This window comes from Cyprinodon tularosa, unplaced genomic scaffold (genome assembly GCF_016077235.1).
Source record: "Cyprinodon tularosa strain WSP-4 unplaced genomic scaffold, ASM1607723v1 ctg650, whole genome shotgun sequence".
Classification (NCBI taxonomy): domain Eukaryota; kingdom Metazoa; phylum Chordata; class Actinopteri; order Cyprinodontiformes; family Cyprinodontidae; genus Cyprinodon; species Cyprinodon tularosa.
Window position 1 is genome coordinate 51518 of NW_024039397.1, and position 15409 is coordinate 66926.

Below are 15409 nucleotides of genomic sequence, written 5' to 3' on the forward strand. Positions count from 1 at the left end.
TATTGCCACCTGCAGGTGATATTAGGTGTAACCATTCTAGGTTGGAAAAGAGCAGCCCTTCGTATTACTATTAAATGGACCAATCTCAAACTGTCCTCTTAACACTACCTCTAAGCACTAACCCTTTGTTTTAAGGTTCCCGCAGAGGGTCCACCATATCAAGGACCATCCCAAACTACGTAGTGGGTCGGGAAGGGTGGACCATTAAGCCATAATGCTGCGTTCACACTGGACGCAGCTGGCGCGACAGAAGCAGCGAGTTTACATGCAAAGTCAATGGTTGACGCGCGTCAAGGCGCAGCAAAAGGTCCTGCGGCGCGTTTTGAGCAGCAGGCGCAGCGCGTCTGAGCTATGGAAGGCCGACTGGTTTAAAAACGGAGAAGCATCCCGCTGCAGCCTGCGGGAAGGCGGGGCTTGACATCAAGCTCCGCCCACATCAAGCACAGCCATATTGGAAATGCTGACGTAACAGGGGAGGGACGCACATAGACATATATATGAAGATATATATATAAGATATATGTAAAGATATGTTTTCATCTTAATTGTGAAAAGTTATCCCTCGAGCCCTGACGTCAATAGTCCGTCAATTTAAACAAAAATACGCGGCACAGTGCTGAGGCATCATTAGTGTGTTCAGCTTGAATCAGCAGGTTTGACTACCAGGTCGACCGCCCCAATATGGCGGCCGTAATTCCTGCGCCGCGAAAGCCAATGCGGGGTCTACTCATATTATGTCTATGGGGAAGCACATGAAGAGAGAAGAAAAGTCGCGGCTGAATTATTCGTCGTAAAAATACGTTTTCAATGGCTGTAAGTTTTTTCTTTAATGTAATTAGTCACAGATATATAACATTCTTAAAAATAACTGGCCGTGTTGTTACATGTTAGCAGCTAGTTTGCATTGCCATAGTCAAGGATTGGAATTTCTTGCAAAAGAGTTGTATTGACGTGGTGACAAACTGACTTGAATGTGTTTTTTTATTTTGATTAACATGCATGAAAGGTTGTATTATTATTATTATTATTATTATAATTTGTAACGAATGACAATCTCGTTAGGAAATTGAGGATAATCTAGACTTTGAAGGAAACATTGTGGTCAACACTGACCTGCGCAACATGGCGACGAGTCATTTTGATAAATTTGTAAAAATATGGCAATTTTATGTAGTTTAAAAGCCTTTTTTTTGTAGTTTTGTATATCGTTAGGCTAAATATGAATGGGTTTAAGATGCCTGCCACCATGAGAACAGAAAAATGACAGGCAAATTTAGGTTAATCATTTCATTAAAATGTGTCCACGGGACGAATTAAATAAAGTTTAAAGGGACAAAATGGTCAATCAGATTGTTTAACCAAAAATGAAAGAGCTTTGTAAAGAGTGAAAGTACTACATTGTAGTTGCAGGTATGTAAAAAGTGCAACAGAAAAGATTGTTAAAGGTAAAATGAAACAAGAAATACATTTCTTTTTTTTCTCAGCACCCTACCCATTTGGAAGGTGCCCTGGACCTTCGGTCTTTTCAGAGGGATGGACTGTATGAATGCCCATGCTGTATGTTCACGTGCAAACATACCAGATGGATATTCATTTGCAAAATCACTTGAAGCTAGCAGTGAAGCACAAAGGTAAAGTCTGTATGAATGGAATTTTGTATGTTTATGGCAACTATGGTGAAATATCTCCTACATGTTGGAATAGCTGGCCTTTCAGATGTATGTATAACATTAGTTTTTTTCTTTACAGGATTTACCATCTGTAAATGCAGTAGGCCGTGCAGAAAGTTTGCACATTTTCATTGCCCGCACTGCATCAACACCATTATACGGAAGGACCAATTTGAGATTCACTTGAAGGGGCATCTGTCTCCAGCTCCCTTGCCTCATTCAGCAGCGCTTTCAGCCTCACCACAGTCTCCACCTCCACTCCCTGCCCCCTTGCCTCATTCAACGGTGCTTTCAGCCTCATCACATTCTCCACCTCCACCCCCCGCCCCCTTGCCTCATTCAATGGTGCTTTCAGCCTCATCACAGTCTCCAGCTCCACCGCCCGCCCCCTTGCCTCATTCAACGGTGCTTTCGGCCTCACCACAGTCTTCAGCTCCTTTCACCTTGTCAAATTCCCTAGCCTCTGCAGCACCTGGCTCATTCTCCCTGCGAGTGCCATTGCCTCCTCCACCACCGCCAATTTGCAAGGCCAAAGAGTCAGTGGTATGTCCACACTGTGGATTGAAGTTGAACAGGCGCAATTTACGGGTGCACCTGCAGAGACGCCACACTGTAGTAAAACCTGACATAACCGCTCAACACCACCTGTGCTGCCAGTGCATTGATTTTGACAATGGTGTTTTTGCTGTTGCCAAGTCATTTACATCATCAAGCACACCAATTCACGTAATAAAGAGGACATGGGGGGAAAATCAGATGACGTGCTGTGAATTGGATGTGTGCAAAATTAATATGAATTGTGCTGCAAGCTCCAATTTGAGATCTTTTGAATGTCCACATATCCAGTCTATTTGCTATTGCCCTCCGGCGGCACAACTGGATTCTCCTCTTTCCGAGGAAGTGCTAGAGCAGATGGTCTCAGAGAAATGGTTTGGGCGGGACAGGAAAGACCAGTGTCTGGCACGGCAAAAGGCTGCCATTGAGGCTGTAATGCCGCTCTCCTGCAAAGTTAACTTCTCAGGCCCTCCTTCTAAGAGATTTATCTCTGTGTTTGAGCCGTCTATAACGTACTACAGCAGACTTGGTCGTGTGATGGTCAGCTTTGACTGCAAAAAGATAACTTGGCACTGTCCATGTGCAAAGCCACGGCAGTCTTGCATTCATAAGTACGTGGCCAAGTGGCATCTATTTCAAACTGAGCAGTCACTTTTTAGGAGGGCTAAATGTGTTGAGGCAGACCAAGGAATGTTGCTGTAGAGCGCAGAAATGGAAGGTGAAGAGCTGGAGAAGGACGATGCACATTATCCACCAACAGGCCAAACTCTTGTGGACATGGTTCAGGACATCTTCAAAAATAAAAAAAATCCCAGTTCCACTTCCACGTGAGGCAGTCCACACAAAGACATTCCCGTCTGCTTTGGTCCCATCAGAGACCTTCTGCCGTCATTGCCCAGAACACACTATGCTGAGTGAACCAGCTCTAATCACCTCAAAGGCAAAGATAGTGAGCCTTACAGATGTCTTTGAAGGTAGGTCCTTCTTGTATACTGTATCTGTGTTTGTTTGTGCATGTTGTATAGCAGTGCATGTTTGACATTCTGCCGCTTCATCTTTACCTTATCCAATTCAATGGAAATAGTAAATTCAATGTAATTTTACTTCATACTAAAGTACTACAAAAAACTACACTCTTTCAAATTTAATACATCAATTATTATGCACAGGAATTTCATTATATACCAAGTGGTGCTACAAGTGTGGCCTGGTTTACCGATACCAGGAATGGTCTGATGGTGTCCACAACTTTGACAACCATACACTACTGTCAATACACCTTTGCCTTTTCCTGCAAAACAGTCTTCAGGTAGGCAAATAATCCCCTTTGTCTTGGATATAGCCAATATGAAACATTTTAATTTTGACTATTTTGCCGAGAACACATAGTAAATTTATATGTAATGTTAATGATTCTGCAGACTCACCAGGCTGTTGGTAGCGTCGTTGAGGTACCGGAGAAAACATCGGGCAAACGTTTCCCATCAGCTCAGAAGATTCTTCAGGCTTATATGACGTTTGAGGCCTTGTGTGACCACAGTTACACATTTGCATGCGTGTCATGTGGCTATCATCCTGTGACTGTGGTTATGGATCTTCACAAGAAAGGAGTGTTTAGCATGCCTGGTAAGTGTTTGTGTCTGTTTCTAAAGCACATTATATTTGTCTTGTACAGATTATGTCATGACTGTACTGTTCTTGAAAGTGAGCGATATAGAGGAACCACCAGCAGATTTTGATGGCAGGGTGAATGCTGAAGAGTTCTGGCAGAAGGTGCAAATGGAAGTGATTTCCCGGGGATTGGTGTCTAGTGAGTATACAAACTATTGCTTTTTCCAACGTAAAGTGTAGTCATGCGCCAAAACAGCAGCATTATTTTTTCATTTACATAATGCCAGATTTGGTGACTTGGCTGAACAATAGTCTTCTTGTAAATAGGAATGAGACATTTCCTTATTTATTATCAAATATCATGTCTGTGCTCTCTCTAAATCCCCAAACCGCCCCACCCCCATAGGCAACAAGGAAAACCCCTTTGTCATCCTTGGATAGGGCCCCACACCAGGAGTGGCAATGTCGTATTCAATACAGAATACCAAAAAATGCATTCCCCACACAGTCCTGTGGAAGAGTTGGAGCTGACGGTCACAGAGGACCGACTCACAGACGACCTTTTCAAAGTCAAGGTATGAAAGCTGTACTTTACCTGCACCTAAGCTTTGGCTGACAATGACTTCTGTTCACTGTGACTGATGCTAGCTACAATATGGTGTGTATATAATTTGTGTTTTATAGATGGCAGATCTACGAAGCTTGTGTGGTCAGTGTGGTGTGGACCCCCGAGGTTCACGAATGGACATTGTAAGCAGGCTTCAGCAAGAAATGAAGAACAGAGACAGCTATGACAAGGTCTTCTCTCAGATTTGGGGAGCTTCAGGTATCTACAACTTTCTGGCAAATAAGTAAATTTACATGCACACTACTTGCACTGTTTATGCGTTGTTTTATGTTTTAGGGCCATTTTATGACACTGATAATAATATTAAGACGTTCTCTGTGTGTGTGCAAATTTGATTAACCTATACAAGGTTTTTTTCACTTTTATTCTTTCCTTCTGTCTTTTTGGCCTTCTCATAGGTGGATGGGCAGTAGTAACCTGCCCTTGTGCTGTGGTCTATGCCGTAAAATTCAATATCAGAGCAGAAAGTCCACGTGATTATGCTGACATTCTTCTGTCCTTCAAACACTTTCCAAACATCACACTGTATGATTCTGCCCCTGGTTTGGCAACCCACACCAACCAAAGAGTGCCACAAACGTTTTGGCCGCATGGTGGCAGGTTGTGTGAAGCCACTGATGGCAATATTGCACAGGCAGCTAAAGGTGAACTAAAGGTGAACTTGCCATGGTTAAAACACAAGGTGCCAGACCCAGATGGACATCCTCTCACTGGATCGTCCGCTCATTACGCCTTGTATGATCGTTTTCATGAGGACAACACAAAGGATAAGCGTGACGTCCTGCGAAAAGTGGAACTTTGTCCAGAGATCTGTGGCTGGGTCAACAGTCAGACAGCCGAACAGCTGTTTTCAGGGATGAGGCGAAATAATCATTTTCTCAACATGATGACGCCATCCTCACATGTGTTCCTAATGCGGAACATTCTACACCACTACAACTGCCTAAAAAATGCTGCTGTTATGGACAACTTGAAGAAGACACTTGGCCAGGAAGTAACACTAAATTCTTATGGTTAAGCAGTGTTAGGTATGTTTATGAAGTTATAGAAATTGTTTGAAGATACACTATATTGCCAAAAGTATTTGCTCACCCATCCAAATTATTGGAATCAGGTGTTCCAATCACTTCCATGGCCACAGGTGTATAAATTCAAGCACCTAGGCATGCAGACTGTTTTTACAAACATTTGTGAAAGAATGGGTCGCTCTCAGGAGCTCAGTGAATTCCAGCGTGGAACTGTGATAGGATGCCACCTGTGCAACAAATCCAGTCGTGAAATTTCCTCGCTCCTAAATATTCCACAGTCAACTGTCAGCTGTATTATAAGAAAATGGAAGTGTTTGGGAACGACAGCAACTCAGCCACGAAGTGGTAGGCCACGTAAACTGACGGAGCGGGGTCAGCGGATGCTGACGCGCATAGTGCGAAGAGGTCGCCAACTTTCTGCAGAGTCAATCACTACAGACCTCCAAACTTCATGTGGCCTTCAGATTAGCTCAAGAACAGTGCGCAGAGAGCTTCATGGAATGGGTTTCCATGGTCGAGCAGCTGCATCCAAGCCATACATCACCAAGTGCAATGCAAAGCGTCGGATGCGGTGGTGTAAAGCACGCCGCCACTGGACTCTAGAGCAGTGGAGACGCGTTCTCTGGAGTGACGAATCGCGCTTCTCCATCTGGCAATCTGATGGACGGGTCTGGGTTTGGCGGTTGCCAGGAGAACGGTACTTGTCTGACTGCATTGTGCCAAGTGTAAAGTTTGGTGGAGGGGGGATTATGGTGTGGGGTTGTTTTTCAGGAGCTGGGCTTGGCCCCTTAGTTCCAGTGAAAGGAACTCTGAATGCTTCAGCATACCAAGACATTTTGGACAATTCCATGCTCCCAACTTTGTGGGAACAGTTTGGAGCTGGCCCCTTCCTCTTCCAACATGACTGTGCACCAGTGCACAAAGCAAGGTCCATAAAGACATGGATGACAGAGTCTGGTGTGGATGAACTTGACTGGCCTGCACAGAGTCCTGACCTCAACCCGATAGAACACCTTTGGGATGAATTAGAGCGGAGACTGAGAGCCAGGCCTTCTCGTCCAACATCAGTGTGCGACCTCACAAATGCGCTTCTGGAAGAATGGTCAAAAATTCCCATAAACACACTCCTAAACCTTGTGGACAGCCTTCCCAGAAGAGTTGAAGCTGTTCTAGCTGCAAAGGGTGGACCGACGTCATATTGAACCCTATGGATTAGGAACGGGATGTCACTTAAGCTCATATGTGAGTCAAGGCAGGTGAGCAAATACTTTTGGCAATATAGTGTATGAATAATACTGTGCATGTGCAATATCCTTCTGCACCCAAGCTGAACACTGAATGCTGGTTCTGTTTACTTTGTGTTATTTCATTATAAAAGGTTCACCATCTACAGACATATCCACAAATCAAGACCGATTGACTGAGGCGGGCACCCTTGAAGCTGGTACTTATGTATTGTAATGATTGAAAGTGTATGATACTGAATGAGTCTTTTGTGTAGTTTCGTTAATCTGAGTTTTGACTTTTGTTTTCCACTTTCTTAACATATCTTAGGTGTTCAGTATCTGCCTGATGACCATACACATGAGGTGAAAACCAATGTGGACCCTGTTAAAGCAGGTATGTTTAGGGAGCACATGAATAGTCTATGTCTGATTCATAGGCGTTATCATATTTTGTTTTTCTATATCACTTGAACAACAGGCATGCCATGTGGGCCTCACTGTGCGGTTCTCATGACTGTAGCATCGATAGAGGCAAAGAGATCATGCTGGTCTTTGGCTTTGCACCATGATCAGGAAAAAGGGGTACAGTATTTTAACAGGACACTATTAAAACCTGGTTCTTTTATTGTTTACTGACACTTAACATTTTGAATTTCAGCATGACATGTCAGTCTTGCGGAGGTTGTGGTGTCTGTTGATACTGGAGAACAAATCCCTTGACAGGTATGTCATCTTTTCCACATGGCCATGTCTTGCCTTTTGGTAGATAGCCCATATACTACTATGATTTCCTTTAGTGTAACAGTACATTTTCATTTGCAGACATGGCCAGGTCTTTGCAAATTGGACAGCAGAGTGCCAGACGATGTTGAATGGAAATTATACTCCAGTGTTCAGGCTCAAGAGAAGGCGCAACCAGGAATCTGAGGTTAGTGGTGTGGAATAATTGATCAATATAGTTTTCACATTGTCTAATTCTGTGATGGACCTCGTCAACAGCTGTGTTAGCTTTATCAACAATTTTAAATTGACTGTGTATCTAAAATAATTTTTGTTACAGATTTGCACACTTGTTTTCTGGAATTATTGAAATGTAAAAGCTTAACTGACAGCCTGCATATAATGCAGCTACTTCCCTTTTCAGGCAGAGGGTCACAGTGCTAAGGTCCGACGGTCAGTGTTGGGAAAGTTCTCTTTCTACGTGATAGGGCTGGGCGATTTTGCCCAAAAAAAAAAATCTTCGATTTTTAAAGAAAAATTCGAGTTTCGATTCGATTTTCGATTTTTTTTTTTCAATGCACTTAAAAATGACTGAAGACATCAGATATAGTGTCAAAAGTGCAACTTTATTGCTATGATTCTACTCAAGAGTCAAGATGCGTAGAATCCCAAAACAAGAAGTAAATAAGGCTCTGTCATTCAACAATTTCAAGCTTTAACCCAGGTTTAAGTAAAAGTGCAACTTCAAGTAACCTTACAATAGCTTAAATTTTCTGTTCAAGAAATCAGATAATTACAAATTTTGTAACATATAACATTACAATTGAAAAAATAAAATCTTCTCAGTATAGTGTGAATATAAAAAAATTAAACATGCCTGTGGCAGACATAAAGCCTGCTCAAAGAGTGAACAAATGTAAACTTTTATCTATAACAACAAAACACATGCTTGTTAGATCTCTGAAACATTGTGCATGCTCATTCTAAACATTTTTTGCAAGAAAGATGAGCCTGTCCACAACCTCTGGCTTAAGGCAGGCCCGGTTGCAGGTAACTATTCCCCCACCCACACTAAATAGCCTCTCTGAGGGGTCACTAGTGGCTGGAATAGAAAGATATTTTTTAGCCAGTAAGCTTAGCCTTGGAAAGTTTGGCTGATGCAGCTTCCACCATTCAAGAGGATCTGTGTCTGGCTCTATGTCTGGAATAAGGAAATATGTTGCAAGCTCAGTCTCAATTTTTGTTTTCTCAGATTGTGGGTGTGGCGTGGTGGATGGTGCACTGTTTTTAAAGAAGGCACCCAGAGTCATTTTCTTTTTTGCCGGGGTGTTCTCTTGAACAGTTGAGGGACCAGCTTCCTCTGTGGTAGAGTTGCAGAGAGCAGCGATCTCAGACACTGCTCTTTTTTTGACAACTTCCAGTTTGCTAGCATCAATGTATTTTGTACGGAACCTCGGGTCTAAAAGTGTGGCCATGTCCAAAAGTTCCTCTTTCTCCAAATCACAGTATTTACTTTCGAGGTAACGCATGATGTTAGCTTTGATTGTTTTTGTTAGCTCCAAATCTTCCTCCTCTGGCAGGAGGAGACTTGTTTTAAACAAATGCAGCACTGGTTTGATGCATGACACACTGACATATGATTCCCCTGACAGTCCATCAGTGAAGTCCTGGAGAGGTTTCACTGCTTTGTTGGTGGCTTCTAATACTTCCAAATCTTGCCACGTGGGAACAAGATGACGCGTTTTCTTGTCTGCACCCAGGACACGAGTTATTGCCTTCTCTTGCTCAAGAAAGCGCTCAATCATCTTTTGACGAGACCCCCAACGTGTTGGGGATTCTGAGATCAAAAGATGCTGGGGAAGTCCAAGCTCAGCCTGCACCTCTGTCATGTCTCGCCTTTTTTTCCAGCTGTAGGAGAAGGCTGATACAGCTTTTTTGCAGACCCCTATGGCCCGATCGATCCTTGGATCCTTCACACCATTCTCTGTAATAAACGTGAAAAGATATTTAGAATACTTTGTCACTCCAAACTATATATTTGATTACGTGAGTTTTCAAAATTGTTTTGTACTTTTATCACAATTTTAATAGCTATAACACAGTTTAATACATAATGTATAATGAATGCATTGAAGATTATGGAAAAGTCAGGTTTATTTATGTAAATAAACTAAGATAAACTGTAAATATGAATTTATGTCTGTGTGTAAACCTGTTGAAATATATAACATATTCTGGCTATTAAATTATGAAATATATTATATTATATATTATATAAATATATATATTATTGAAATATACTTTACAATGTGCAAGTATGTGCACCTATTTATTCTTACACCAACTCTTACCTATAGCATTGTGGAGTCTGTGGCCAAAACACTGCAAGCTGGGCCAGTTGTTGTCCTTAAGGGCTTTTATGATATTGGTGCCACTATCAGTTGTCATGCAGACGAGTCGTTCCTCCAAAAGTCCCCAGGAGCTGAGAGCGTCTTTTAAGCCATGGGCAATTATCTCACCAGTGTGGTTGTCAGGGAAATACGCTGTCTGAAGGCAGATGCTGCGCAGAGTCCAACTATTGTTGATGTAGTGAACCGTCAGACTCAGATATGGCTGCATCGTCCGGCTGGACCACAGGTCCGTTGTGGCTGAGTAAAACTGCATCTCCTCCAGCTCACTGCGGATCTTTTCCCGAGTTGTATTGTACAGGTGAGGCAGCGCTACATCGGCGAAATACTTACGACTGGGGACATCGTACCTCGCATCTAATACTTTCAACATGTGTTTAAAGCCTCGCTTTTCGACAGAATAAATTGGCAGCATGTCTGTGGCAATATAAAACGTGATCGCCTCTGTAATCGCCTTCCATCGCGCTCCCTTCTTATCATAAGGCACACAGTTTGTAAAGCTCTCAGGAAGTGTAGTTTGCTTTTTAGCAGGTGTGCTAGAGGAGGCATTTTCGCTACGGAGCCGGCTGCACTTCTCCCATTCTTCGCGATGTTTATTCCTCAGGTGCTGGAAAAGATTTGTTGTACTGCTGCTTCCAGTAGCAACAGCCTTGAACAAATTTTGCAGCAAGGCTTCGTCTGTGTTTGGTCTGCTGCATCAAAACCAAACCAGTTCCAAATTACGGAATTACCTGTGCCTTTCTTTGACGTTAGTTCTCTGCTACACGCTGCCATGTTGTTTTGACTGTGTTTACGCAGGGCGGGGGCTGGCTCATAATATTGCGCTACGGTAACCCACAAGGAAGAAACGCGGAAAAGTCCGAAAAAACTATTTTGACAAAAAACTCGAGTTTGCAAAATAAAAATCTTTTTAAACTACAAAATCGATAAATCGATTAAATCGATTTTTTGCCCAGCCCTACTACGTGAACTAGTTCAAAGTTCAGTTCACACATTTTAAAATGAACTAGTTCAGTTCATAGTTCATAATTCAAAATTTTGAACTAAGTTCACGGTTCCAAAAAATGAACTAGTTCATAGTTCTTTTTTTTTTTTCATATATTGCTCAATTACACCATAGCCTGCTGTAGAACCACAGACAGCAATTATTTTATCAGTTGTAACACTGAAACTGTGCGTCAGATTTCATCTTCATATCCACTGACCACCTGGTCATAAAACTGTTTTTAGTGATCATACTGCTGTTTTGTCGCATCCACGGTCGCCTCCATGCTGCTGTGGCTTCCACGCTGCATTTTGTTTTGATGACGCACGCGGCTGTAGGCTACGACACTGGTAGCTGGGGTTGCCAGATTGGGTGTTTTTCCCGCTACATGTTAAGGCCTATTTACGGTGTGATTTAGCCGGGGTTTCGCCTGGAGGGCTCTATAGAAATCTGGCAACCTATTGAACGGAGTTGAACTGAGAGAGTGTGCCGTTCACAGACACCAGAATGAACGAGTTCACAATAACGTTCATCAGGCAGTAATACAGTACGTTCAGTTCACGTTCGCCCAAAATATGAACGAGTTCATGAACTTTCGTTCAATGAACGCGTTCAGGCACAACACTGCCGACGGTGCTCAGAGCCTGGTTCTGGTTCTGCTAGAGGTTTTTCCTTCCCGTTAATGGTGAGTTTGTCTTTCCACTGTCACTGCCATGGACAATGCAGAGGACTCTCCCTGTGGCTCTACGCTTCTTCAGGAGTGATGCTGCTTGAAGAGACTTTGATGCAATCAACTGGTTCCCTTATATAGGAATTTTTTTTGACCAATCTGTATAATCTGATTGATTTTGACTTTGTAAAGTGCCTTGAGATGACATGTTTCATGAATTGGCGCTATATAAATAAAATTTAATTGAATTGAACAATTAAAAGGGTTGAAGCAATTTTGTTGTTATTTGGGCTCTAATTTGTCTTTCACTTACAAAATATCTGTATTTTTACAGACTCTGTGTGCTGATGACCACAACTATGCCAAAGCAACCGAGGCACAAATTGAGGTTAATTTTTAAAATTTACACATAACTAGTAATTTTGATTTGTATATTTTTATCTGCAAATGACACTAAAACCCTAAATGTTAAAAAAAAAACAAAGCTATTATTTGGACAGCATTTTTTTATATGATTAGGGATGGAAAGGATAAGATACTGAGAGATATAAAGTGTTAATTATTGTTTAATGCTCTTCACCATGCAGGTACAAAGGATACCGCCAATCTTACAGGTAAGATTTATTCATAATCATATGTGTCATAGCCATTTTTTTGGTATGACAGTCCTGCAATGCAACTTTTTCTTTTTTTTTTTCAGATCCCTTGGGGTGTACTTCAAGCTGTTCTCCAGGAGGTGGTACTTGCACAGGGAGACTCAGCTTACCTCACCTTAGCATTGACCTGCAAGTACTTTAAAGATATTGTGTCTGACCCACTTTTCAGGAAGAAAACTCACTTTGCTTGGCTGGATGGTAAGGACCTTTTCTCTTTTTTTCCACTTAAAACATGTTAAATTAGATTTCAACTACATGAAATAAAATTTTCATTGATAGGTGAGATCAATTGGGCAAAGTTTTCACAGTCATTCAAGGCAGAAAACCGAATTCCTTTTGCGGTTGTAATATGTTCTTCTTGCAACCGGCAATATAAAGACTGTGTGGGCTTCACCGGCAATGGAAGACGAGGAGAGTACCCAAGGTACTACTGTGATGCCATACCCGGACACTGCCCTGAATGTCAATAATCAATGCATCAGTTTGTTTTCCAGTCTTTCAGACATGTCTGTTGTCACACATTGTTTGATTTTTTTGTCTTTTTCTGTGACCTTCTATTTTAAAACATTTCTGATGAAGCACATTTGCCTTTTAACTTGTGCAGTCATTCTTTTTGAGTTGTTTCAATATTATGTAACTTTTTGAATGTTCCTTTTGCTATAGCTCATTCATTCATTTAGTTTTTATAGAAATATTGTTCCAATATTATTCCAGACAAAGTTACATTGTAGCTGTAAGATGTTGAAAAGAGAGGGAACCAATAAAGTGATTGTAAATATACTGTAACAGCGTTGTTTAACAATTTCATAACCTTTTTTTAAAATTTGACATACAAGCAAAGTTAAGAACGTGCAATATTTTATATGTTTAAATAAAATGTTTCCTAAAATTTTTGAACAATGACTCAATGAATCAATAGAATTTTTATTTGCAAACCTGACATACAGTGAAGTTGTTTGTTTTACCAGTCAGAATTAGATTTATTTTACTTTTTTTGTAATAAAGGAAGCACATAGAAAAACAAATTGCTCGGTTACATAGTCATATTACAAACATAAGATTAAGGTATGCCTAACAACAGTGGAGACCGGATGGGGGTGATGGAAGCTCAGGTGAGGAGCACATGACAATAAAGAAGTCTAAGTCTAATTGCACACATCAAGCCGGACTTTATGAAGGGTGGAGGAGATGAAACTACCGCCGTTAGGCTGGGACAGAGGCGCATGATCAAGTGATCCGCTGAGCAGATAAGATGAAGGTAGTTATAGTTAGAATTTACACACTAGTTTAATCCAGTGACTTTATTCAAAAATATTTTCATATAGAAAAAAAAAACATCATCCACAGTGGATCATTCTCTCTTGCTAAGAGTGCTGTAAAAAAGGATGTTGATTTAAACATTAACATTAGTAAAAATGAGTTAAAGAATATTATAAAAATGCATTTCAAGAAGAAATGGCAAGAACAGTGGGATAAAGGAGGGAATGCTCGATTTTATTATAGTATTCAAAAAAAGGTTGGAGAATCAAGAATATGTAATAGAATTAAAAAAGAAGAAGATATATCTAGGATAAGGTTCGGACATACAGGATTAAATAGTACTCTTAAAATAATGAAAAGGCATAATACAGGGTGTTGTATTTGTTGGAAATTAGAAACTTTCCAACATATTTTTTTTAGAATGTAATAAATATACTCAGGAAAGAGAGATGTTGCGTAGAGAGTTAGGCGGGAATAAAAACAAACTAGATATAAGGGAATTGTTTCAAAGGTCATCTGGGGATGTAGTTTTTGGGAGTATTTTTAATTTTCTAAGAAGAACGGGTATTTTAGGAAGAATATAATAGTTTGTCTGATCCATACTCCATTCTGGAAGGTGGCGGTAATGCACCTATAAGTTGTTTGCAAACCGCCATTAAAAAAAATAGAAGAAGAAGAAGAAGGCAGGAGGGGTCAGCGGCTCTGTTCAAAAACCTAGGACGTGTCCTCCAAGGACGCGGTCTACCTAGACTGGATCCTTCGAAGTCCTTGAAAATAAGGAGACCAGAGGAGTTTAGGCTGTGAATTCGACCAGGTCTACCCTTGTTGCTTAGCAACCGTAAACGTTGACACACAAAGCAGGAAAAGAATGAATACAGAAGTTTTCAAAACTGTTTATTTATTTCTTTTTTATTGTGAAGTGAACAAAGACTACACTCACAAGAATCCAGAGTGGAATAAAGGTTCCAACCACCGGGAGCAGGAACAAATAAAGTCAAATGTAATGATAGAAACCTTAGTCAGTTAAATAACATGCTGCTGTCATTTTGCACATCTCTGATGTTGCTGCTATTTTCAAATATCCATTACTGTAAAAAATGTCCATAGCTGTATATTGGTTATTTATTCCCCAGTTTTATATTGTTGAAACACTTTCTAGTATTTTATTGTTTATATTTTAACTCTTCCCTATTATGTTATTCTTATAAATTTTTCTAAGGTCCACATTTGTGTGACCATTTTTAATAATCTTTCTGCTGCTGTAAATTTGCCCATTGTGGGACAATAAAGGGATTTTCTATTCTATTCTATAAAAGGGGTAGAAAGATACAAGTAAATCTAAACAATGTATTTATAAAAAATATATCTGCAAAATCTCTAATATTCAACAACAAAAATACGTAGTTAAGCATATTGTGCAAAACAGCAATAAAAAGATAAAAATCCTATCAGATTCATAGTCCCCACCCTGCAGATATATTAGAATCTGTCCTTTAATTACAGCCAAACCCATTTACACAGTAACAGATTAAAACCTTTAGATAAACCAAACATTACCGCCACATATCTGACTCAATAACCATTAAAACAACTATTTTTCATTCATCTCAGACGGAACTATTAAATGACTTGTATTATATTAAACTGAACTTCCAATTTTCACCACTGTTCGGTGCCAAGTGACCTTTCCTCTGATCACGGAGCAAATCCCGGCTTGCTTGGTCTCGCAATGAATCCTGGGATATCCAAGGATACCGAGGATACATTGGACCCGTCCTTCAAATCGGGCAAAAAGAAGGACGCATTTTAAGGCCGCATAACGAGGACTCTTGGAATCCGACCAGACCTCGGCGCCGCGCTATGACGTAATCGGCCTTCGAATCCGGTTTTCTAAGGATGCGTCCTAGGTTTTCGAACAGAGCCAGCATTTCCAGTATGGCTGTCCTTGTGTGGGCGGGGCTTGCATTTCCAATATGGCTACCCTTGATGTGG

General features: G+C 40.9%; 1 protein-coding gene across 1 annotated transcript; it reads left to right on the forward strand.

Moving 5' to 3' along the window:
- Window positions 1-2919: 2919 nt before the first annotated feature.
- LOC119799159 lies at window positions 2920-12980 on the forward strand. The gene is made up of 13 exons (XM_038308953.1): window positions 2920-3199; window positions 3395-3534; window positions 3647-3851; window positions 3931-4030; window positions 4243-4411; window positions 4521-4662; window positions 4863-5458; window positions 7377-7441; window positions 7541-7646; window positions 11836-11889; window positions 12089-12115; window positions 12202-12355; window positions 12437-12980. Exons 1-13 carry the CDS (start codon window positions 2965-2967, stop codon window positions 12625-12627), a joined length of 2184 nt encoding a protein of 727 aa, XP_038164881.1. The 5' UTR covers window positions 2920-2964; the 3' UTR covers window positions 12628-12980.
- Window positions 12981-15409: the final 2429 nt, after the last annotated feature.

Excerpts from the sequence above, each read along its gene's own strand:
- LOC119799159 (XM_038308953.1), top strand. The coding sequence starts at position 2,965 with ATGCACATTATCCACCAACAGGCCAAACTCTTGTGGACATGGTTCAGG. Across the intron at positions 3,852-3,930 it reads AGGAGTGTTTAGCATGCCTG|TGAGCGATATAGAGGAACCA; the intron begins GTAAGTGTTTGT and ends TGTTCTTGAAAG. Across the intron at positions 12,356-12,436 it reads TCACTTTGCTTGGCTGGATG|GTGAGATCAATTGGGCAAAG; the intron begins GTAAGGACCTTT and ends TTTCATTGATAG.